At 39.3% G+C, this 26200-nt stretch overlaps 2 protein-coding genes across 9 annotated transcripts in view; one reads left to right on the top strand and one right to left on the bottom strand.

Moving 5' to 3' along the window:
* LOC117425050 (peroxisomal membrane protein PEX14-like) overlaps nt 1-20278 on the bottom strand; it is a 62943-nt gene extending 42665 nt beyond the window's left edge. Inside the window, exons 1-2 of one of the 5 annotated variants that reach the window (XM_034054294.3) lie at nt 20091-20278; nt 15701-15748 (exon numbers count right to left, since the gene is read on the bottom strand). In XM_034054294.3, the coding sequence (XP_033910185.2) occupies nt 15701-15748; nt 20091-20171 (129 nt within the window). In that variant the 5' untranslated portion in view covers nt 20172-20278. Of the gene's footprint in view, nt 1-15700; nt 15749-19931; nt 20021-20090 lie in introns of those variants that run through there. The other 4 variants (XM_034054295.3, XM_034054292.3, XM_034054293.3 and 1 more) reach the window with 4 other exon arrangements.
* An 834-nt stretch (nt 20279-21112) lies between these two features.
* On the top strand, nt 21113-26155 carry LOC117432196 (DNA fragmentation factor subunit alpha-like). Of its 4 annotated transcripts, none has more exons than XM_034053760.3 (6): nt 21113-21353; nt 21938-22096; nt 22380-22528; nt 23390-23588; nt 24034-24173; nt 24839-26155. In XM_034053760.3, the coding sequence occupies exons 1-6, from the start codon at nt 21260-21262 to the stop codon at nt 25049-25051; spliced, it is 954 nt and encodes a 317-aa protein (XP_033909651.3). In that variant the 5' UTR covers nt 21113-21259; the 3' UTR covers nt 25052-26155. The 4 variants fall into 4 exon arrangements, with proteins under 4 accessions (XP_033909651.3, XP_033909652.3, XP_033909650.3 ...); XM_034053761.3 differs by having other exon boundaries at nt 21114-21353; nt 24037-24173; XM_034053759.3 differs by having other exon boundaries at nt 21114-21353; nt 22377-22528; nt 24037-24173.
* Nucleotides 26156-26200: the final 45 nt, after the last annotated feature.

Genomic DNA, 26200 nt, shown 5'->3' with positions numbered 1-26200 from the left:
TTTAAGCAAACATACTGTGTCACTGTTTCATTTTGAGTTGTTGTACAACTCCCCACATAATTGCCTGATGTATGGCTATTACAGCCCCCCCCCCCCCCACCCACCCCCGAATCATCCTATGACTTGGACAGAGCAATTTTGTTCAATAGAAAATGTCATATTTCTGACCGCCAACACAATTATGAAAACAAATAAATTAAAAAAAAAGGTCATTTCCAGTTTTAACTAAAAATAAAAGCGTAAAACTTGTATTAATCATTTAAATTGCTCATTTTTATATATATGTATATATATAAAATTTGGTCCCATTTTGTTTTATGCCTCTTCCCCATGCAAAATGGGACATATTCAAATTCTGCTAAATGGTTATGCAAAGATGAGCTAACTGAGAGCTGGTGCACTTTCAAGCAGTAGCAGTCTCATGATCAAGGTGATGAAACAGAAATGTACAGCTAGAGCCCTTGCTTATTTCTAGTAGTTCTAACATTTTCTAGGGTTGTCAGTATACTAAAATGAATCATACTGGGTGTTTGCTCGAATGCAACTTTACCCAGTTCTTTCACAAGAACATAATATTTTTTGGGGGAAATCCCTTTTTTAATTAGCCAGAAAGCACTTGAGAAGTTAGGATCTTCAGTATTAAAGGAGGGGTCAGTAAGGATTAAATGGTAGGCAACAACTTCACTCGAAAACAACAACGCATACAAGAGGATAATGAAACAAACTACTCACTTAACAGAAATGTAACCTATCCCGGTAGCAAACCAGTAAATGGATACCTCCTCGGGCCCTAGATTAGTCAAAATGTTTTCATAAAATAATTTAATTCAAAAACACTTTTGCAAAGCAAAAGTAATCAATTTTAATTAGTTGATTTTTTTCAATCACATAAAATTTAATGTAAAACCATCGATCGTTCTTTTTCTTTAATGCAACGCAGCTTTCCTGAAATTTGAGGCCATTATGGAGTGAGGAGCAATGGCATGTACAGTACTTCCAGCATTCCGAAAACCCAAGAGGACTTACAGGACCACACACACACACACACACACGGTTCTATATCCCCGTCAGTCACTATTCTTTATTTTAATTTTAAAACAGTTTGTGCAAACTTTATGGAGTTCTAGAAGTAACCCTGCCAAAACTGTGAAAAACATATATGCATTATAAAATACCGGTACATGCATAGGAAAGTTAACGTGGTACGATTATGCACGCAGAGACTGAAGGAGACGTCATTGCTATCCATAATAGATACTATTATCCTTCATAAACGATTTGTTAATTCACAACATTCACAAGTTTACAATACAGGGTGTGTTATAATCATGTATCCGTTTGCTGTAGCCCAGTACAGTAGCTACAGTGAAAAGAAACAATGGGCTTTTTCTGTTAGGTAGCATGCAAATAGGTACATAATTAAATATTTACAGGGGAACTCGTTTATTAAACGTCTCTTGTAGAAGAATATCTTGTAGACAGCCAGAAGCATGCTGTCATGTAACAAAAAATAAACATAACGTACATGATCTTAGCATTTTATTGTACTGTGTTTGCTAATTCTGAATACTTCAGATTAGCAGGTTGATAATGGGTTGGTTAAAATACATTTTGTATTTGTTTGTCCTTTTACTTATAACTTACTGCAGTGTTTTTGCTAGTGGATCATAAACTGCACTGCTTTCTGTAGCACGTGTGTTAGGCACAGCGTGCCAATCAAACTGATCTGGTACGAGGAATACCAGGAGTACAGTATATTACAAGCTGTGACATTTTACCCTGCTATTCTATCACTGTCATTCTCAAAGAACTGACGCTAATCAGCCTTCGTGGACCAACTGGCGCAAATCCTTCAGAAGGCTAAGAGGCAAGGGCATGACTCCATCACCCAATGACCCTGCCTCCAACGATGGGAAATAACAACTCTAGTCACTTGTGTAGCAGTCTGCGAGGAAGAGGAAAGCATGCTGAGGAACAGAAGGTTAACAGCACCATCTTCTGGCTGAAGGAGGCAGATGCATGAACAACATTAAAATGACAGTGTGCTGGGCTCATTTTTCCAGTGAGGGCCGTCAGGTTTAATTACATACTAATGTGAGACAATAGGCGTTGCGTTTAAAGTGGTACTCAGCTGAACGTTTGAGCAACATGACAGCTGAAAAGCTAACCAACAGAGACTAAGTGTTGGAGAAAAAAAAAAAAACCTGTCGTCAACTTTAAATCGCAACATACTGTACCTTCTTTGAGTAATATTGTCAAAGTGCAGATTTTAGCTTGGCAGAGGTTAAATTCGCACACAAATATTTCATAGAAATAAAACGGGCAGCAATGTGGAGCAGTGGTTAGGGCTCTGGACTCTTGATCGGAGGGTCGTGGGTTCAATCCCAGGTGGGGTACACTGCTGCTGTACCCTTGAGCAAGGTACTTTACCTAGATTGCTCCAGTCAAAACCCAACTGTATAAAAGGGTAATTGTATGTAAAAAAGAATATGATGTAATTGTAACAATTGTAAGTCGCCCTGGATAAGGGCGTCTACTAAGAAATGAAGAAGAAGAAGAATACGGCAAGCCTATTCAAATATATCAATCCATTTTAAAAGGGGGTTTGTTTTAAGGTTGCCTGCACCCCTGAAATCTATACTGCTGTGATTCTTCTACAAATTACCCCAGCTTGTCTAGTCCCCCCCCCCAGACCAGAACAAATCTTATATTTCTTTCATTTCACAACCTACCCCCTCCCCTATCCCAGATCATCAGTTCAACTTGTTTTGAACTACAGAAGATTGGATTAATCAAAACGGGCTGCGATTATACAAGACACAGGAGCAAGAGACAAGTTTTGTTCTTTTTTTTTTTTTTTTTTTTTTTTTTAAGTGTTTGGTTTGGGTGTAACCTCAATAGTGTGCAATAATGTTCAACAAAATAATGATTTTCAAAGGAATCCTGCCAAAGGTTTCTGGTTTTACAGCATACCTGCCCAAAGCATGTTTATCCAGGTGCCACCCTGCCCTTTTCCTACCTTGGATATTAAAATGAAAATATTTTGTTGTTGTACAAATGTCTATAATTACAGTCTTGACCAGATGTTTTTGCTAAATGTCTCTCCAACTTAACTCTTCCTCCAGTAAGATCTATCCTGTTTTGGGCCAGCAAGTTAGATAAGAAGGGGATACTAGTCTTGCAATATTTATTTACCCATTTAAAATCCCTTGTTCTGCATGATTCTCTTCTGTTTAGATTAGATTATCATTTGCCAAGCTTATCTGAAAAGACCCCTCAAGTGTGGTGGGGAAGCATATCAGTGTTGCACAAGTTTAAATACACAATGCTTCACCTATGGGCTTCAGTGCACAGTGCAATCTGAATATGCATCCCCACCTCACTTCCCCACAATCAGCTTTGGAGGACTATCAAGAAATGGCTTAAAACTGAATTTTAAATGTTTGAGTTTTCACCCCAATTTCTTAATGCAATCACTCAGGCCTATTTACAATAAAACACAATACATTCAAGGCAACCTTGCAATTATAATTCAGCGTCTTATAAAGAATGATGGAGCTAAACATTGAGGAAGGCATAATCCACGCTTTACAGTAAAAAGGTTGAATCTAAAGAAACAACGACAAAAACAAGCATCAAAACAAAGATGCGGTTATCAACGAGGTACATCACACTTTATTTCCCGTAACTAGCTGGTTCAAAAGAAACCACAGCTTTTGCCAAAAATAGTTGTTTGTTTTGTTTTTTTAATCTAGAAGACCATTTTTTTCTATTCAAATTCAGTTCCACGTGTACAGCAATAGGCAGGACATGTAAATAAGTCACCTCCCACACACCTGGGAAGAGTGCATATCTGAAGATGCCATCTTCTCTTTTTCTGTCTCTCTGCAAACCACAAAAAGCAACTATGACAAGAGCCATAGTACTGTAGTGGAGGGGGGGGGGGTGCTGAGTCGGCAGCTCTCACAGTGACAGACCCACCTGTTCTGACATTTCCTTGTGACCTTGTCTCTGAAACGGATGACAAAGCTACTTTCCACATTCCCAGTGGAGAGGTAGCTGCCGGGCCATTACTTCACGCCCCGCCAGAGCTCTCTGTTTGAACAACAAAAAGAGACATCTTTTTTTTTTTTTTTTTTTTTTTTTTTTAAATAAAACGTACATGGAAGTCCAGCGATCAGAGAGATTTTGGAAGACAGGCAGTCACATTTGGACTTCTGAAATCCCCACCTACTGTCTGTGGAAGGATCACTGTCCTGGAAGCAATTCCAACTGGAATATGCAAACCATTATTACATAGAGTGTGTGTACTGCATACAGCTTAACATCCAACACCTTCTGCCATGAGACTGTTGAAGGCAATGCACATAAAACATCCCCCAATACACAGAACAAATACAGTACATTTATTTATTTTTGGGGGGGTTGGGTGTTTAAGAAACAAATGAAGGTGTAAAGAGATCTTTTAAATGTAATTTTGAAATACAATTTTTTTTAAATATACTAGATAACTTTTGTCTTGGTCCCCTGTATCTTCAAAACCACACACACAACCACCAGAAAGCTTGCAGATATATTTTGCCTAAAAAGTCCTTCATAACTTCAAGCACGCAACATAACGACCAATACAACTGAAAGAACTGTTGGGACAAAATTGTCTGTTCAGTGTTCCTGCTATAAACGTTTCCACACTGTAGAACTCAAGTTAGACAAAACGTTCAAGCCGACCGTCTCTAAACAAGGCATTCTCTTCAAAAAAATAACCCTTTGTGCACGTATAAAACAGGGTCTGTATATGTTTTTACAGATACTCTTGCAACTAAAGAAGTATGTTCCGCTTCTGAAAAGGCGTTATGATCATCATCACACTGATTGACAAGTTCATCAATGCAGCCATCAACAAACATGTATTCATGACACCCATGTGCATGATCATTATCAATAAAATGGGACAGGTTATACATCTAGCCAAGGGCTTTATAACTTGGAGAGTACTTTACTTTCTAGGATTTCTTTTAAAAAGGCTGTACACAGACATCAAACCCTACTCTGCATAAAGCCGGGTGTCTTATGGCTCGACACTAAAAGCAGTGTTTGAAGCTGTAATCTCAGTGCTGCTGCATGTCTTAACAGGTCTTCATCCCTGAAGAAAACAACAACAACACAGGCATTTGCAGAGGAAAATTGAGATTTTGTTTTACTACAGGTAGTCAATCAGTATCTTTCTGTTTAAGTGAAAAAAAGCAGATTTTGAATGAATATACATTGGCTTGCCATGTTTGATACCGTTAATGAAAGCGGGCAGCGGTGGCACTAAGAAATGTACTGCAGAGCAGTTTGCACTTTGATTAAAGCACACCTTGGTAGGACTAGGTTTGAATCAAGCTAATCGCAAGTGTGGATTTTGCACAGATTTACAGGAAACACGAGACCAGCTGGGCAGGAGAAGAGGGGACCTCACACACACACACACACGGTTTGTTGCTACAGCATTTGAAGTTAACTAAGAACCGTCCTGGAAAAAAACGGCCGATCAATTTTGCTTATTTGGCAGCTGCGCGAGCAGGGAGAAGCTATTCTTGGAATGGATTCAGGGCTACAAAAACAAGAGATTAACGTTCAAAAAATGATTTCCTAAACCGTATACTGCACAGCAGGGATGGTTTTATTTGTTTGTAAATGCGTAGATTCATCTGATAAAGGTTTCTCTCGCACCTGCCCAACAGTACAAAGAGTCTACTATTTAACTTTGCAAAAAGCCTAAAGCCAATATTTATTACACAGCACAAAAATTCTCAAGTAAACTTTGTTTGTTGGTCTGGTTTGACTTCTCTGAGAGGGTCTCAATTCGGTTTGATTTAAACAAACTCTGAAGTTCATTTGGATAATTCAAATATGCTTTCAAACTAAATTGAACTGCACGCAATTCCAAATGAAACGGTCCACATGAATAGGCCCAAAAAGCTGAAATGCTACATTTTGCCCAATACACAATATAGCCTGAGCCACGTTGCTGTCTTCTCCGTTTCAACAAGAGCAGTGACAGAGTGGAACTTTTACAGTACATATTTAGTACACAGGAGACAGTAGTGAGAATATATAGAAAAGTAATACCAATTTGTCCTTGTCTATTTCCACTGCTGGCACAGGCATCTAATGCCATTATCTCACCATCCAGGTATCACGAATTCCCGAATATTCAACTGGACTGTATAGAGCATGTTATGCTGCATGGGACGGCTTGTTCTATCTTAATTTCTCACCACCACCCCCCACCCCAAATTTAATTATAGGTCTCCTGCCATTTGTGTGGGATGCTTGGTGGTCAGGAAATGACACATCCTGATAGTCAAGCAGCTTTGATTTGAGGCCCTGTAATGACAACTACGGCTGTTTATCCAAACTGAGAATCTGGAAAGTCCTTAAGGAAAAAAAACACAAAAAAAACAGGTACAAGTTTTTACAGGTCAGATCATGGTGTATGCATTTTATTCAGAGGCCCCCAACTGATCAATCCACAGATAGAGATAGAGAGTATACATATACTGTTTTTTTTTTTGAGAAACTAGTCATGGCAGCTTTTTATGTTACCTTGTCTCTACAACAAGTTCCTGTCTGGTACATATCACACAGGTAGTTATTTTAATCCCATCTGGCTAATAGGCTTCTGTATGCCAAACTAACCACGGAACAGATTGTTTTATTTAAGACTGCCCTTTCTTTATACAGGCCGTTTGGCAGTCTACAGCACCCCCTGGTGGAATATCTAGTTGTAGCAACAGGTGAACTGCATGCTGCACAATCCAATGCAAGAAAGAAAAAGCAACCAGTTCAAATATTCTAAAAATGATAGAATAATTAAAAAAGCTGCAGATAAATGTGATGTGCGGGTCCTGCCTTCGCTCTAAAACAATAACGTATTCGTCCTGTTACGTTCCATTAAACCGACGCTATGCTCTTGACAGAACGGTTAGTCATTAAATTATTAATAACATTAATGTATTTATATTTTTAGTGTACATGCCCATTTTCATGTAATAATTTATGAATAAGATATTCTACGCACTTTCCTGTTTATTATTGATTGAGGGAAAAGTACACATTTTAATGTGATTTTTTTCTGCATTAGAGACTGAAATAAAGTGCATTTATATTTTGAAGCATAACTTCATAATTTACACCCCCTACATATATTAAGGCTGACAAATGTGCATTTGGTTGGCTCCAGCTTTTCCATAATGCAGGACTCATTCAGACTGTATGAATTCCATTATTCTGATAGTGAGTGAAAGTGTACTGTGTTGTGTGGTTGAGCCACTTACTTTGGGGGGGGGGGGGGGGGGGGGGGGGGGGGGGGGGGAACGACGAACATGCGTCTTTCTAAGAACATGCTCAACATAAAAAAAACACCCCACATCTAGTTCACAAATATGTAAGACTGCAAGGGTGTTATATTTTCAAGAATATAATACGCACTTTTGTAGAACGCGGTTTTGTTCATTCCTGTAACAGAACACTGCTAATTGCAATTTTGATCAATGTTGTGTTGGAATTGATTAAAATGGAACGGGAATTGGAAATTTATTTTAAAAAGGAATTGGAAATGAAAAAACAGGAACCGAGCCCAACCCTGAGCGTGACATAAGCACGTTCTGTATAAAGCTGCTATACACTAAATATTACGGTATTTAGCACATGATAATTCCACTGAGTGCTTACCAACCACCAGTTCTGGATATTGACACTTCTATCTGCTGTTAAATAACTTTCGTCACCCCTTGTTAACATTCTTCAGCTGATAACCATTTTAAAGTCAGCATGCAATGTTAAATAATTACAGAGAGAAGTGTTTCTGTAGTGTAGTTACAAATGCACCATGGGAATCCCCAGATTTAAACAAATAACATTCACTGCAGGGGAGCCGGCAGATGAATTAACATCTAATAACTTGCTGGGAAGCGAGATTAAGAACATTCCCTATGTGTCAATTAAGGGTAATTTTTCAGATTTTCAGACTTCTAAAAATAAAAGCTCTTTGGCAAAACACCAGTGTAATGGAAATAAAGGCTTCTGAACAAAGCAGTTACATTCATACATGCACAAACCATTTTGAAATGAAAGTGGCACCTTGCCGTTTGCCTTAACAGGAAATTATATCAGCGTAGGCTTGGAGCTGTTTTTGTTTGGTCATTCTCCTTTTTTTCAACCAAAAAGAATTTGGCTTTTTATTACAAAATACAGGGCTCCCATTGCACAGTAGACTCTCGCTAATTTGAACCATGTATCACACCTAATTGCAGTTGCATAGAAACTTAAAAAAAAAAAAAAATTTTTACAACATTTATCAAAATAAAAAGTAGGCAGTTTTAGGACGTTACCATTTTTCGGATATACTATAGAAAGACGAAGAAGTCCTGTACACACAGATCAACACATAATCTCAACACTCGAATTACCACACAGCTATTTACCACACTCTTTGTCAATCACACGCGATCAGGCTCTTCATTTACATTATAAAGCTAATTGCATCTTATACTAATCAGCACACCCTATGCTCTCTGAAAGTGACATTGGCAGATGAAAGCAGTCCATGGTTTTGACTAGTAAGCTTGCCTTTGTTGTTCCTCTAACTTTGTCCAACTCCAAGGTCATCTGGAGGAGAGCAGAGACCAGCTTAGCCACAACCACATGTCTCGCTTGTTGCCAATCCTGCACTCGCACTTAAATGTGGAAACGTTTTAAATCTAGTGGCACTAATTACACAGTAAACAGCACGGTATGGCACAGCAATTCCATGCTGAACATGTAATGTTCATTGTAATTAAAATCCTGTTACATTTTTTGCCATCTTCAAGCAAAACGCATAATGACATACTTTGCCAAAAATATAACAGCATTAAAATGAGTGTAGAATTTACCATTCCTGTTTATGTACAAGTAGGTGCATATAAAATTACTATGCAGGTACAAATTACACTAATATGTACCGCTAGAAAAGATTATCTTTAAATTAAATCAATATGCCTAAAATTCAGTCCCTCAATTTCACCACCAGCACACAAACAGGCTGCACAATACACTGCAGAAAAACACAGAGTATCTATTACCTCATCCTTTTTTAGAAAGGTGAAAAACAAAAGCTTAAAACAGCATCCATAATGCTGAAGCTTTAACCCAAATCTGTCTGAACAATAAGTGTCTGGCGCAGTGCTGCGTGTATCTGGCAGTTCTTTTTGAGGTTTGAAAAGAAAAGGACTTCCATCTGGCATCTAACGAGCAGGGGGGGGGGGGGTACGTTACAATCTGTAAAAGTATCCAGAACACAGCCTACCTGCCCACACAGGTGGGCACTGTGCCAGCGGGGATGCCGTGGTGTTAGAACGGGAGGGTATAATGCCCATCTTTTACCGTGCTGCCCTGCATGCTCTCTGGAGCACAGCGAGGGCAGGTTACTGTCAGGCAGGCCCGCTTGCTCTCCAGACAGCTTCCTGTTTTTCTATTCTAGGGACAGCCTTATGAATCACAGAGCTGGAATACGGCACTCACTCATCAGCACTGTATCCAAAATAGCTATAGTTTGCACTGAGCTCCAGCTTCCAGTGTGTGTGTGTGTGTGTGTGTGTGGCATCACTGAACACCTGGAGGAATCGGAAGACCTCAAATCTGAAACAAGGATCATCGTGTTTTTCTCCCGCCGCAAAGAATTTCTCCAGGTGTTTCAGAACAAATTTCTCAAAACAAAACAAAACAAAAAAAAGACACTTCTGCTTCATGAAAGAAAATCTCTGCTCTATCGCACACCCTCTGAATGTTTTCTGTCAATGCCAGAGACAATACAGTAAGCCCAACAGGAACAGCAACTAATCTCCGGTTCGACTGACAAGTTGTAGAAATCAAACTGGATGCAGACGGATTACTTTGAATAAACTTTATGAAGACACTGTGAACACGTTACTGAACAAACAGCACGAACACATGTAGTCTACTAGATTTTTTTAATTACTAAAAAGTTAAGTTATTTTATTTAAAACTTCCGCTAACACATTACTTTTATTCTTTTCCTATTTTTTTGTTTTTATTTTAAGGAGGTAGATAAAAACTGTTCACAAACCACGTTCGCTTTTTTGTAGAAGGTACCTGAACTTAAGTGACGAGCAGTTTTCCTGTCAGCCCTAGGGAATGCTCACGTGATCACGTGTTACTGTACAGGCAGTACAGCATGAATTAAAACAAAAAAAAGTCTGGAACAGTTTTAAAAAAAAAGGTATGTTTCTCAGTGCTATTTATGTAGGGCCTTTGTTATTTTCAATATTGGGATAGCACCGAGGAAGCTCCAAATCATCAACAGCATCTTATATCACAGAAAGGAAAACACACCAAATACAGATGTCAAACCAGAAATAAACAGCTCAGCTGGATGTATGTATGGGCTTGGAAGTTTTTTTTATTCTAAAAGTTTTAGAATTGTAATTGGCGTTCTTCTCGTGTTCAGAAAAAAAAAACTGTGTGTGTTATTCATTGAAAGGAATTCAGCTTATTGACACAACCTTTAAAAAAGAGTTTGATAAAATGATACTAGAAAATGCAAAACTTCTTGAAAGAATAACTTCCCCCACCCCACAGCAGATGCAATTAAATGTACAAAAACATAAACCCGATGCAATCCCCTCTGATTGCATACCCAGTCTAACTTTCTGGTGAATCACAATGTGACAGGGATAGGGTGATGGTGAGTCACTGTGTAAAATATATCTCAAGTTGATCGCTTTTGACTCATCTGACAAATCTAATTGGACCGTACCGCAGGGCTTCAAACATTTTATCAAAGTGTTGCATGTTCCAAGACAAGCTAGGTTACGGAAATCTGTTGTCAGCAAAAACAAAAAAAGAAGCCGGGTTGTCCCGGTTGCACCCTTCTCCTCCTCCATCATTTCTCTATTTCTCTGACTTTGAACATACTCTGGCAGGCATTTCCTTACAATTAGTTTTATTGACGTACCAAATATGATGTTTTGGGGTCCAACTTATCTTAAAACAAACATGATATCCATGATTTGGCATGGCTGTATCTTGTAATAGGGGCGGGACACAGAAAATAGCAAAGCTAAAACAATGCAGTTGTCATGCAAAACCATTCTAAACCGCTTGTCTTCTTTGTCTTTGTGTTAACCCACTCAAGCGCAACAAAACCCTTGAAGCTGTTGAAAGATCGGTTAAAGTTAAAAGCAACATCGATATGTGTGGCTAACTAAAGGGAGAGGGGGGTTATATGTGTTAGATGCATTGTTACAGGAAGGGGTGTATGATTCAACGAAATCCTCGTACCGCAAAAAGAAGTTGAAAGAAGAAGCTGTAAACTTCAGAGCAAGCATCTACAAAACCATAATAGCAATTCGCTGACATGTCGTGGGTTTTCCTTGGACTTGACAGCATCTTTCACGACACAGCTCTTCCAAAACAACAGACAATGCAATCATTCTACTTACTTATTTTGTTGTTACTAACCCAGCAGGGGAATAGAGGGAAACAAATCAAATAAAACAAAATATGCAGTTCTAATGTTATTTAATAATCTGAAATGTGCGTTGATGTTTTATTTTAAGAGGAAGCAATTGCTGATAAAGGCAATCAAATCTGTTTAGCATTCATGCATGCTTTTAGCTCTTGCAATTGTGGTGATAGTTAGCTGGCTAATGCCCCCTAGTGGTCATGACTGACTTGCTCTCAAGTGGCTGGAACAAGTGAAAGTGGTCCCACCACGATATCTTATGAAGTATGGACTATTTAGTTATTTTCTTGTATTAGTGCTTGCACTGCTGAGATGCAACTGTGACAGGCACAAAGTAGATACACTAACCTAAACTAATATTAATACAGTAGTAAAAAGCAAAGGAACAAAATAAGGCAGCATGTACTATGCTGAATAAGTGAGTTCAAAGATGCATACCATATTCCTGTTAATAACAGCAACTTTGAATGGACTTGAGTACCCGCAATTTCATTAGCTATAACATGGTTAAAATTGCTACAATAAAAGATAATTTCATCGTGGAAATATGTTTTAACCCTTAACTACTGGGGCGATATAAACAATATCTAGGTAATTCTGATTATTAAATAATAAAAGACTAAAAGAATGGAAATTTGATTTGTAAACTATTATTATGGTGTTGTGCCCCTATTTCCATCGATTGTGATCAATGTTGGGATATTTGGGAAGCTGATCCCGGAGGTAGCACCCAGCAAAATAATTAAAATAGCCGGGGTGCGATATTAGCTACATGGTCTGGACTTTAAAATAAGGATTTGAAAGATGTATATCTTGATTTAAATCCCAGTTGAGATTGTTTATAGAGCAGTGTTCAGTGAACGGGTAAAGAAAAGCAGACAGTAGTCTCTGCCTGTCTATTAGGCATCCAATTCGAAGGGGTACAATTTAAAAATATATTTTACAAGAGGTGATGTCATGTTTCTTGCCAGACAGTGCTGGCACATATACAAACAACTACAGATACTGTGCTTCCAGTTTATTAGGAGGCCCTTCATACTGCAGGATGGGTTATACAGTGGCATTGTCCTGGCCTCCATTCCTCCATTTACAACATAATGTAATGGTACTTCTACACTGTTGTTACTAGGGTAAATCTTAAGAGACACAGTGCATTCAGATTCATGGAATGCTTTACTGCTCAGGTACTGATCAATCAACATTCAGTGTTTTATAATAACTTTTTACTCCACAGAACCTAGTAATGCATAGCATGGTTATATTTTCAAAATAAATGCTAATAAATCAAGTCGTATTTAAATAGGAAGCTTTCAGGGTGACTCGGTGGGATAAGAGATCAAATAAAGCTAAAAAAAAGTGGGTGTTTTTAGACGGCCCCTTTTCACGCTCATGATGAATGCTTTGATTTCATGGTTGTTCTGTTCTGTAGTACGTTGTAACTCTCGCGTATTCCTGCATTGTGCTGCGGTCTGTTCTTTCCATATAAAATTAACACAATACTAACAGATGTCAAGGGCAATTGGGGGGGGGGGGGGGGGTGGATAGTAAAAAAAAAATAGAAAGAAAATGTCTGTCGATGCCATTGGCTGTAATGTTAATGCTGCCGTATCACCAGCTAACCCGATATCCAAGAGTTTCGAATGTTGATAAATCACAGAAGAGCCGGAAATTTCGGGAGGGCTGAGCCAAAACAGATCACTTCAAAGCTTCTTATTTAACGCTCGCTAAATTTTTCATCACAGTCGCTTAATATCCTGGGGGAAGCAGGCTTTTGAAATCGCTGAGAGGCCAGGATGCTCTTCTGACAACACCCCCCCACACACACACACCTCCTTCTTAATACCAGCTCAATGAAGCAATGAAGAAATAAAAAAAAAGAAAAAAAGAAAAAGAAAAAGCAAACACAGTCAGTCCTTCTGATGCCATGGGGACATTACTGGGGAATCAATCAAGTTTATACTGCTGTCTTTTCTTAGAAACACTGGAAGTACTGCATGCTATTAACACCAGGCACAGGAGGCCTTGCAGACCTCTTATTAAAGTCACTTTACTGATCAATAAACTAAAAACCCAGCTGTGAATGGAAACAAGGACTGCGGAAATCAAGAGGATTTCACAGCACTGATAGAAGACAGAGTGATAGACAGAGAGAGAAGGGAAGAAAGAAAGAAAAATAAATTAAGAAAGAAAGAAGCTTAAAAAGGCAAAGCTGGTGTGCCACCAAGGGAAGTCTTTCAGCCAACCTTCCTAAAACTGCAGTTCAAAACCTGCTTCTGCTCCGACATTTCACTGCAGATCACAACCCTTCTTGACAGATGAGAGCCAGTGTGCGAGCGCCAGTGATTTCAGTAAAGGGAGTCAGAACCAGTTAAACTTGACTGCTGCCTCACTCCCGACACATGGCAGTGCGATCCCTGCGCGAGTTTCAGCGCTGCGCCCCAACTCTGCCAGGAGCCTCGTTTGCAAGATGCATTTTAAATCCTTTCAGACAAGAATTTAAATAATTCATGTCATCCCAATAATGCTTTGTGACACAAATTATACTGTGCAGTAATAATCCACTTAACTGGGAAAGCACAGCGGGGTAAAAAAATAAAATAAAATAAATGAAATGTTGCCACCGAGTTTAGAAAAAAAGAAAACTGGTAATAAACAAATATAAGCGTGTTGTCTTAAAGAATAAAAGCAATATAATATGCATAAACTTTTCACGGAATAACCCACATGTTGTTTCCTTGCTGTAAAGTTCAACAATGAGAAATGGGTGGACCAACTGTATTTAAAACACCATCAATGGTTCTTCTGCATTTATATCACTATTATGTTAACAGCATAGCTAGTCTTAATTTAGTTTCTTAAGAGCTCTGTCTACTGAGACACCACCCCTCCTCACCTGGGTCTTTCTTTTCCATCAAAAGTTCTCAATTATAAATACGGTATTTTAAATGTATAACTCCCATAATCAGCTAGTTTATCTATTTGCTGCGTAATGGCAATTTAGACTCCCATTTGTATTTCTCCCCTCCATTTCAAACTTAAACTTATAAATAATGCTATTTTATTCAACGTCATGTTTACTTTACAGCACATTGAAGTTATCTCCCTCCCAGCACACACTTGCGTGCGCTACAGTACCCAATTCCACTGTGTGTGTGTGTGTGTGTGTATTCTACACATGCTAATACCTAAGATTTGTAATAAATTAGTAAAAATATATCATGAAAATATAAATAAAAAAGCATCACTCAAAACAAGAGGCATATTTTACATTTTTCCAATAAACCAATAAAGAAAGAAATGTTTCTTTTAAAACTGTGTCTAAGATACAACCCACAATAATGCTCACACAGGCCTCCTCCTCTCTCCCCACCCCCTCAAACCTAGTGTCCGGGAGGTTTGTCGTCTGTGCCCCGATGATCTTGGACATTCTCCTCCCAAGAAGCAGATAGGAGCGCAGGGTAAATTTGGACCCAGATTTATAAACTCAGTACCATGGGTTACAATGAAGAGAAGAAATGACCATGCAGGTGTATGAGTCCACTAGCAATGCAAAGCTGGACATGCCTGGCTGGAAAGCAACTGTACTGTACAGTATACAAGCAAGTTAAGTCTATAAAACAAAAAGACTCCAGAGCAATAAAATCTAGCAGAGTTTGCACACCAGAAGATCAGCACCAAGATTCGAAAACTAGCGTTCTTTTAATGTTACGTAAAAGATGGAAGAATGTCATTCAAAAACACTGGTAGGTGTCAGGTTCAGCTAGTCTTATTACTCCTCAATGAGAATTTAAATAGTTTATATACCTGTGTGCAAATAATTGTAAGGAATAGCAACAGAGCTTCAGCTGTATCTTCGAGGAGGCAAGGAGTGGGGGTGCCACACTACAAAATACAATTTAAAGCACAGGCTTTTATACAAAACTAACTACTACACTGTGCACAGAACCAACATATATTCAAAAATAATAATAATAACACGAGTGCTTTTAACATATATGTTATATAGGATGTGAATTTTGACAAAGTAAAATGTAAACGGTTCCTTATCTTGTGTATCGTCTGATTTAATCCAAGATGACAGAAAGTGCTTTTGAATGTGTTTTAGGGAGAAGAAAACACAGCACTCCCATAAATACTGTATGCAACCTACCTGCCCTATTATATAGAGAGTACGCTGCATTGCCTTACCAGTGTGTCTCTTGGTGGGGCATCTTCCTTCATTTGAGTGGAGCCAGGCTGCAGGAGAGAAAAGAAATTGAGTTAGACTGCCATCTTCTGGACAAACTCAATAGTGCTGCATTTTACCTCACTGTCCCAACAACAGAGGGAAAATGACAATAGTTTTGTATCGGAGCAGTCGTAAACAAGCTACATATGGCTATAGCTGAGGCTTGTTCACTGGTCTGTCATGATGAGTGGGGTCAGACCTGACTACAGTGGTTAGGAGTGTTGAACTTTGTCCTGCATTTTTTTAGCCTTGAAGTTCAGGGTTCTATGGAAACAAAACATAGAATGGCACAAACTGCTACACCAGGGATGGCAAAAAGACTCCTATTGCACAGCAGTTTCACACATTCCAGGTTTTACAACAAGCCTGATTTGCCTCAGTGTACAGGTAACAAGCACAGGTGTGTCTTATTAAACTCATAGTAAAACCAGGAATGGATCAAACTGCTATACAATGGGAGTGTTATTTCCATGCCTGTATACAATGCAAAGCTGCGATGTTGCACCCTATAGTTAAATGAGTCTGCACAATTCTACTGCCTTGCTTGCACCACAGTTCACTCTGTTAGTGACTTAATAATGGTTAAAACAATCAGCAAATATGTTAATTATGTAAAATAAAAATCAGACTCAGAACACTTCGAAATCTCCCTCATTCCCAAAGGGGAAAAAAAAGCAATTCTGGCAAGCTTGTCTAAAGCGCTTTGGAATTACAAAGCTACTGTACAGATGCCATGTGATGAAGCAGTTACTAAGTTATGAACGTGCACCACAGATGTGATGGAAAATTACAGGCGCTGTACAGTAGGGATCCTACATTGTTTAAAACAGAATACTTTAGTGTCAGTTTACTATTCCACCCAATGCCACCAGAAGACCTCCCTCCCTTTTGAAACCTGCTTGCCACTTTGTCATTGTAGAATCCCAACTATATCCCTGTAGATAGTCATAGCAGGCAATGCACTAAATTACAAACAGCTACCACATTTCCAAAGTACCATATCACCAAGGCAACAAAAAAAAAAAAAGAATATGGGGCACCAGAACATGAAATCTGAATGGCATGAAGTGGCTGATCGAGTTCACAAGCGGTACACAGAGTGCTAAGAAACTGCAGCCACGGATCCATTTCAATGCATGCTTGTGAAAGTTGCTGGACTGAATACACAATAATGCTGATTGCACCCCAAAGCTTGCCAAACCAGCCGTACTAATGAAGTGTACCTCAAACTTGCCCTACAGGTGAATACTATAGTACAGTCCCTATGCTTTGTTCTCTGCTTTCAGAGATTCCAATCTGTCAATTCTCATTTCGATATTATGGCCACCATTTACACTTGCAAGCTATTGCTTACTGTACCTAAAAGTCATTTACTCTGAGGCGGTCTGTTTAGCGTCGATTTAGTGAAATCGAGCATGAAGGTGCACAGGAAAAGTGATGGAGAAATACGACAATGACCAAAGAAATGGGGTATGGAAAAAAGAATAAACAGGTACTGCCCCATTTGCACTCAGCGAACGCCGTTAGCTCCATTACAGCTTATCAAGCACCCACAGGTTGCTCAGTGGACAACCTGTTTTGCGATCACACGTTTCACAGCAATTTGTAACGCGATTACAAGCGGAATAAAATACAGCAGCTGCGATGCGTTTTGTGCTTCCAAACCCTAGGGCCTCGTAAAGCAAAACCGCATGGCAACCATTGCCATAGTGTGTCCTGCAGCCATCCAGATAAGGTTTGAGGGCAATACAGTCCCTGGCTGGAAAAGCTCATTTCAGACAGCCCATTGCCAGTACAGAGTAAAATTCATTAATGAGGACAAGGCTTTTGTCAGTCTCGGGCAGTAACACATACATCAATGGGTAATCTACTTATAATTGTTCAAAAGATAAATCGGTCTATTTAATTATTTTTAAAACGGGGCTGAAACAAACAAAAAAAAAAAATCAGGAAAGGTGTGTCTTTAAATTTAAATAAGTTGTAAATTGAAATATTCAAAGAACTGAAGACACACGTGTGATGTTATGAATAATCATCATGATTTTAATACAAATTGGCTTACAAGACTTAAAAAAGTTCTGAAAGGTTTCTCCTACTTTCTCATTGTAAACCAGAGCGTGAAAATCAAGGCAGCGCTGGAAGAAACAGTTCTGAAAGACCATTCCTTGGAGGTGGAAAGATAAAGCAATGCAGGCAGCTCTTGAGTGCCAATGCTAATTCTATCTGGTGTTGCAATAACTAGTCAGGTAATTTTGCAACAGCAGTAAATTAGAAAAAGAACAGAAACACAAAATGGAAACATGTAAGAAATGGGACTGTGGTTATACAGAGCTCCAGAGCTTCCATGCTCCAGTGATGAATGATCAATAATGGGATCAATAATTTGGGCTACAGGTCTCAAACTGTCCAGCCTGACGTAATCTGCCCTTAGAAATACTGGCAGGGATGGAGTTAAATTCTCCTCCCTGCCCAGGTTGATTGCGTCAGGTGGGAGCAATCAATCAATTAATTATTCAATTAGTCACCCAGCCACCTGGCATAAAAGGAGGCCTCAGCCGCCCATTGGGGAAAGAGTTCTAGAAGGAGAGCAAGCAAGCATATGAGCTCTTGTTGTGTTTTTAACTTTGTACAGAGCTCAGGGATGAAATGGTGTGAAGGGTGCACTATACAAATTAAATTGGTACTGTATTGTATTGTGTTGTATTGAATAAACACAAAAGTGCAGTAGCACCTAACACAAAATACTGCAAAAAAACCAAAAAGAAAGTCCCCAAAATGGATATTCAGAGGTTATAAAGGAACAAAGCTAAAGAGAACAACTGTAGAATTAGAGGCAGAGAGAGGATTTTGTCCAACCCTTCTTGAGTTTGTGTTACAGTACAATGAAAAAAGACTAAATTCTCATTCTACTGTTGTAGGCCCACAAATAAAATAAAGGTTATTCAATGTCATAACAATACATGCAACATCCATACAATCATTCCGTCTTTAAAAGTGCTAAGGGTGAAAATGAATTTTAAATGCACTAATCTTGGTAACATTAGGCTAGTGCAAAACCAGTGCTAATCTGGGTCCATGAAACCAGTTTATAAGTAAAGTAGACCAATGTTCTACTTTGGTTAATCAGTCTTTTCTTCATCACAGAAACAGTATTTGCACTCTCTGTGTGTGCCCCATAAGAACTCTACAGAATGTTTTCCTATTCTGTGTCACACTCATTTCTGTTTGGTTCAAATACATTTTCTCTGCATGGTTTCAGTCCATTTTTTATTCTCTCTCTATGAAGTACCGCTGTTTTACAGCAAGTGCCACGTCCCATCTCAGAAGCAGCAGCGATTTTATTTTAAATATCTAAAGTGAACTCATCTACAGCAATTCCCATTAAGACACACCTGAGCTTGAAACCTATGAAATATAACCAAAATGTATGACACAGTCACACAGCTAGAGTTTATTAATCCAGTTTGAGACATTCCAGGTTGTACTGTGAACTTAATTATACCAGGGATTACATCGGAGACAAGACAAACCATTCAGAAGAAACATGCAGGTGTGTCTAATTAATATCACAATAAAACCTGCAATGGCTCCATTTACCTCGTCATGCAATCCCTGGCTTGAAGCCACATCTAAGTCGATTCTGAAATGGGCCGTTACATATGGTACCCCAGAAAATGTTGTAGTGTCACTACAGAACAATTAATAGACTGTTATTAAACTTCACATAGCAAGCACTATGTATTTTGCCCGATAACTACTGCACCCATTTGCGTGTGTACTTTGTTTCATGTTGCACAATACAGACCTTTCTATTTAAAAAACAAAAACAAAATATAACTTGCATAAAGTGACCAATGACACTACAAGACATCCCAAAACAGGATAGAAAATATCACAGGGGAGGGCATATCGCCGCCTCCTCCTATTAGCAAGCATGTCAAAAGTAACCCTAGCGTAAACAGTTTTATAATTATTTATAAGATCTCTTCTTGCACGCTAGATGTTCGCGCTGCGGCCACGCTGAGCGAATACACAAATGTCTAGAGAAAGCATTAATTTACATAAGCCTTGCACAAAAAACAGAGACTCCTAGAGCTCGGTTTAAGGGATGCAGTTTAAAATAATGCTTCCGAAATGCAAGTTCTTCAATTAAGTGCTTAAAAAAAATATTGACTTGTGTTTGGCCTGCACCTGTTAACACAAACCCGCAGTCAGTCGTTTCTGCAGCAGAAGCAGTCCGTACGTATCGCTCCCCTCCCTCTACAGTTTATATTATTGTCTAAACAACAAGCAAATCGAACTAAACGTGCAACAAGAAAACAGTATGAACTAAAGCGTTAAATGAGTTACCTGTGGCCGCTGCTCCGCTGGTTCAGAGGAAGCCATCTTTCTAGGCAGTGTTAACACATCACCAACTCGATTCCACTCCATACCCCAGGCAGGAGTTGTTGAGAGAAGAGTGATGGATTCAGTTTCAGCACAGTAAACTTGAAGTACTGAATGTACTGTACTGTATTACAGGAATGGCAATATGACTCCCATTGCATAGCAGTTTGATCCACACGAGTCGTATTTATTTCCATCCCTGTAGTATGATCAATTAAATATATTGTAGTCGACCCTAGTATTAAATGATCAGGCTACCAGATTGTATTTATTGCAGGGTGGTTAAATACCATCTGGGCGTGTCCTTTAAGAAACTATGTGTGTTTAACGCTTAAAAATTCTGATTCAAACATTCAAAATCCTAAAAGGTATAGACAATGTCGACCCAGGGGACTTCTTTGACCTGAAAAAAGAAACAAGGACCAGGGGTCACAAATGGAGATTAGATAAAGGGGCATTCAGAACAGAAAATAGGAGTCACTTTTTTACACAGAGAATTGTGAGAGTCTGGAACCAACTCCCAAGTAATGTTGTTGAAGCTGAGATCCTTCGAGAAGCTGCTTGATGAGATTCTGGGATCAATAAGCTACTAACAACCAAGCGAGCAAGATGGGCTGAATGGCCTCCTCTCGTTTGTAAACTTTCTTATGTTCTTAAATATGTGTTCGAAATACCAATTCTTGCTGGTCAGTCACCAGTAGTCAATAGTATATTCCCTTGAGCAAAATAAGTATATAACGTATTAGAATTTAATTAAGTTATACCAAACCAAATGGAAAAAAATGGATTATAAATTAAAAGTTCAACTACACACATGATAAAGAAAGCAGTGGAAATGGCAATAAAGCTAATAAGGTGCAGGGCAATTGATTTTAATAAATAATAAATAGGAAGCATGGATTACACTTTGAAGAACAAACATACTGATGGGAATCGTAGTCTTGGCTCAGTCCACCCAGTTGAGACAATACTACAACTCCCACAATCCTATTCTCCTGATTCCTTGTTACTGTATCGCAATGATATCAGATTAAAGTCGTTACAGTGCGTGTTACAGAACAGAAGTATTTTACTTTGTTTAATATTCCACAGAAGATATATTCAAATAATACAGCAACTTTGTTACAGTAACAATGACGGAAGAAAAACCTTGTAAAGTCTGCAACCTTTCACGTCAAAAATCGTATGGAATTGCAGTGCGGTCTTTGGAAGACCTAAAAACTAAAGGTAAAGTACATGAGACAAAGAGAAAGACGCAACGCAAAGCTATAATGTATTATATTTATTATGCAACGTACCTGTGTCAGACCTTTTAGGCGAGTTATAACTTCCTCACAATAGTTATTTAACAATGAACATATAATTTTAATACTGTAGCAATAAAAACGTATTCGTACAATCACTCGAGAATGGCTTTAGTTTAATCGTGTAAAATTACTTTTTCTTTTCCTCCTGCGCTCCAGTCAAAATCAAAAGTGGATGCCAAGAATAACTAAGGTGTGGCCTAAGACAGTGTATCTGCAAACCTTAAATTCGTTCTTTGAAGTTTACATAAGCAAGGAAACAAATTCCTGTGCAATTTTACAATAATGCACTTTCTTAGTGTATAAGTAATAAGTACCTTCCAGCCATTCGTCCTTATGCCCGCTGCTGCACAAAACACATTTTTAATAAAACCACCCATTTCACTTTCTCTAAATTCAAAGTCAGTAAAACAAAACATTTTATTTCAGAATTCCATTGCTAAATGCACACTAACCAAATACATCATTTTATAATTGAACGCATATCTTTTTGTATGTTGCACCCAGGACGTGAGACGTTAGGCATGGACTCCAAGGTCCTTGTCTCTGTGGTGTTAGAGGAAGATGGCACCATAGTGGAAGATGAGGCATACTTCATGTGTTTACCACCTAACACCAAGTTCATGATTCTGCATAGCAAGGAGAGATGGGGCCCTGCAATGAGAGGTAAGATTGAGCAAGGTGCTGTTTAGCCACATGGCCAGCATGTTAAAAGTCAGGATCCTGTATTTTACATTGTGCCCTTTGACTGGAGGTGTTTTTTAGCTGGATTCAGTCTGCTTCAACCATATCAAGGAACTGTTTCACAAGCCCTTGGGAGACAATAAACCAGTGTTACTGAAATGTAAATATGGCATGCTCAGATAATTAACCCTACATTGGAGTACTGGTATGTAGGGTAATGATCTGATCGAAGCCAACAGGACTTTCCTCTTCTTCTTGCTAGCAGTTGACGGCGGGACTGCATGGTTAGGTGAGAGTATTGAGATCGATGAGCTGGACAGCACTTTCACTGGCACCGAATCGTGGAGGGGTCTGGCACAGCAGCTGAAACAAGACCTCTCCAGCATCATAATGATGTCCGAGGAGGAACTCCAGGTAAAAGGACGAAACCAGTGAAAAATGTCCGTGGCTGTACCTGAGCTAGCATTGCCATTCATTGCGCTTTTGTACAGTTTGATGCTATAACTTGATAAACGACGAAACTTTTTGTGTGTGTCTAAGTGACTTGGTTTTGGCACAAGTGAGACTGGTATGTGTCTGTGTATGTATGTTAGGAAAGCTTTGTTTGACTTTAAGACCAATAACATTGTTTTAAACTGCAGAATTGCATTTCGTCATTTTTTTAACAGCCTGTGGCAGGGTGAATACCGTGCCGGTGCACAGGTACGTGTGGGGATTATTGGGTTGGCAGGGAGGGAGTTAAATTCTTCCCTGTCAGAACACACGTGGGAATGTGGCTGGGGCCATAATTGAATGATTGGTGATTAATTGGGCTCCAGCCACAGGTGTATAAAAAGGGTAATCACAGGTATTTATGTTGGAGTTGAAGGTTGTATTGATAGATCGGAGTTTAAGGGAGGGTACAGTGCCATGTTTCATTGTAAGCGGTGCCTCGGTCTCAAACCACGTGTATGTAAAGTGTTTGTATTTGCCTGTTTATTTTATTATTTATTATTAAAAGTGTGCACAAGCTCTTTAAACTGCAGCTTTCTGGCCTCTGAATCTCATTCCTAATGCTACCCTGTCACACAGCCCTTATAAAAGTATTTTTGCAGTCTTACTATGCTTGTCCTGTGCTTTACCATTTCGCTATGCTTTATTGCACGTTGCTGTGCTCGGGTAAACTTTTCTAAGGCAGTTGAAAAAATGTTTTTAAACTGCTGGAGATGTGAGCAGTGCCAATAAGGGTTGTGTCCTGTAAGGAGTGTGGAGTCGGTAATGACTTCAGTTTTGCAGTGTCTTGTGGATGTATCCCGTGAGGAGCTGGCCAAGGAGCTGGGACACAGAGAGACTAAAGTGCAGAGCCTGCAGGACACCCTCCAGAGGGTTCTGGACCAGAGGGAAGAGGAGCGGCAGTCCAGGGAGATCCTGCAGCTCTACCTTCAGGCTGCAGAGAAGGAATCAAGCCCAACAAGTAGAGGCTCCAGCCAAGAGGGTGAGGAAATACCCAGAGTGCCTTTTCAGACTGCTCTAGTTGTATAACAAAATCAACAGCAAAGCAATACATGTCATTTTGTTCAAATAAATTTTACCCCAATTCGAATGCGGTCTTACCACCGCAATCCACTCACCGATCAGGTAGTGGGTTTACTAGGACAGCCACTGACCCCTTCATGTGTCATTGTGTAAAACATTAACGTACCCACTAGATGGAGCTTTAGCTTTAGTTATATACTGACATGTAAAAAGCTGTTGATAGGGTTTTTTGTTCGTTTAAAGAAATGTTTCTACTTTTAACTGATCGCTTTCTGGCATTTCTAAAGATATAGAGGAATGCACCCCAGTCCGCATCTTGTTCCTTTTGGCTGCTTGTAGTGAGAGCCACGTTATTTAAATCAGGCAGGGTCTTTTCAGCCCTTTTTCTTTATGCTCATGTTCAGTAGATGATGTCATTGATGGAATGGAGGTGGACTCCACCAAGGTGACCGCTGGACAGAGTTCCAAGTTTTGCCAAAGAACACTCATGGTTCTGAAGGGTAAAACGAGCCCTGAAACCAGGCTGTCTAACCAGGATCTGCAGGTACAGAAAGACAGACACACACACACACACACACACAGTCACAGGTTATGTACAGTTTTAGAAAAATAAGTTCTTGCACTTCTCTGGATTCCTCGGTACTGTAATATTAAGAGTGCTTTCCACATGACCAGTATGAAATGAAAGTATCTGCCTAAATATATACATGCACTACCCTTCAACAATGCTTAAGATTATGTTATGAACAGTGAATTAGTTTTGTAAAAAGCATTGTTGTTTGTGCAGTTTCCTCCCTTCACATACCAGTAGATGGTGCTGTGCTTCTCTGATTCATAAGACTAGCAACATATTTAATAGAAAATCAGCTGAAGAAGACAAGGTGGTCTTTTTAAAACGATTAGTCAAATACACTGTCGCTCAGTAGGACATATAAAATACTGTTTAGGAATCTGCTGGAGAAGGGGCAGGTCAGCATCATCACCCCACAAAACAGCAGTGCCAGTGACACATACTGTAAATGTGTTAGACTTTCTATCTTGAACGTGAGTAAGTGTAAAGCCGCAGTGAACTTTTAGCGATCAGCCCAAAAACTTGCAGCGGACTCACTGATTTGCCGTTCCCGAAAGAGAAATCCTAAAGAGAAAGCGCCGTTTTGTGTAAAGTATCGGTTCTGGTAAAACCTGACCGGGTTTCCTTGTGATTTGCAGTTGGTGGTGAACGAAGGCTTGCAGAACCTGTCCGCAGCGCTGAGCTGGGACGCAGAGAAAACGAAGGATCTGCTGCAAGCTTGCGAGGAGGAGCTGGAGAAACGCTTAAACAAAGTGCAGGCCCTGCAGTCCCTCAGGAACTGCACCCAGGGTGCTGAGGAAGAGGGAAACAGACCGGCTAAACGCAGGAAAAAGACTCCCTTTCAATCTTAATCCCTTTAGTGTAGGAGCGCTCCACTCAAGCTGCCTCGATGCAGAATGTTTACAAGAGATAATCTGACGGTACGTGGCATTAATCTTTACAGTATTTGTTTTGTAAAGTTAAGTAAATGTCTTAAAGAGTAAGTAGCAACACGTCCCTACGTGTTGCTACAACTGTTTAAATAATGTACCTGTAATTTTTCTTTTCATTGTTAACATGCGGACAACTTTTCAAAATGTCTGCTCTAGTGCACTGGGGGTTGAGATCTGTCCTCTAAATCACTGCAGCAAGAGCAATTAAAAAAAGACCTGGGGACGTGTAACGCTGTATTTTTTCAGAACCCTGCTACTATTCTACCCTCCTTCTCCTCCTTCTCGGACTCTGATCTTTGCTCCCTGCTTCAGAGCCATAAACCCACCACGTGTGCTCTGGACCCCCTCCCCACTCACCTCCTCCCAGCTGCTTCCCCTGCTCAACTCCCTTTCATTTCCTGTCTTCTCAACACCTCTCTGCTGTCTAGCTGTTTCCCCTCTGCCTTCAAACAGGCCTGCATCAGATCCCTCATCCCTCCAGAACTACTGTCCTGTCTCTCTTCTCCCATTCCTCTGTAAAACCCTTGAGCTAGCGGTACATCGCCAGCTCTCTACTTTCCTGTCAACACATTCTCTGCTCACTCCCCTCCAATCTGGTTTTCACCCGGAACACTCCACTGAAACAGCTGTTCTCTCCATATTCACATTTTTTGTAACTGCTCTTATTTAAAATCATTCTCATCCATTTATTGTACTTACTATGTGCTCTTACTGGACTTTACTCGTATAAGCAAATATTTGTACTATAAATTAACTGTTCAAACTCACTCTTAAATGTAATTATTTACTGTGTTCTTTATTTTGCTCTTATTTGATCTTATTTGCTACTGATTTTAGAAGGACATAAATAATAATAATAATAATCTAATTGTAAATGAAACACTCCATAAGAATCTGTGCATGTGATTCTGCCTGTCTGTATATTAGAGTTGAGTAAGATTTTATCTTTTGTTATTCATATTTTGGCATTAAGCAGTTATACTGTCTGTAAAAGCATTTGTAATAAAATCATTGTATATTAAAGGTGTGTATGAAGTTCTTCTTGTTGATGGTAAATGCACAGCCGGT

The sequence above is a fragment of the Acipenser ruthenus genome, chromosome 27, assembly GCF_902713425.1.
Source record: "Acipenser ruthenus chromosome 27, fAciRut3.2 maternal haplotype, whole genome shotgun sequence".
Classification (NCBI taxonomy): Eukaryota; Metazoa; Chordata; class Actinopteri; order Acipenseriformes; family Acipenseridae; genus Acipenser; species Acipenser ruthenus.
Note: the sequence above shows the minus strand (reverse complement) of the source record. Positions and strands in the feature narration are given on the sequence as shown.

Bases quoted from the DNA above. Each gene is read 5' to 3' on its own strand.
- LOC117432196 (XM_034053758.3), top strand. From the start codon at position 21,260: ATGACGGAAGAAAAACCTTGTAAAGTCTGCAACCTTTCACGTCAAAAA. The intron at 21,354-21,937 runs GTAAAGTACATG...TGTTGCACCCAG, and splicing joins GGAAGACCTAAAAACTAAAG to GACGTGAGACGTTAGGCATG. The intron at 24,174-24,838 runs GTACAGAAAGAC...TGTGATTTGCAG, and splicing joins TGTCTAACCAGGATCTGCAG to TTGGTGGTGAACGAAGGCTT.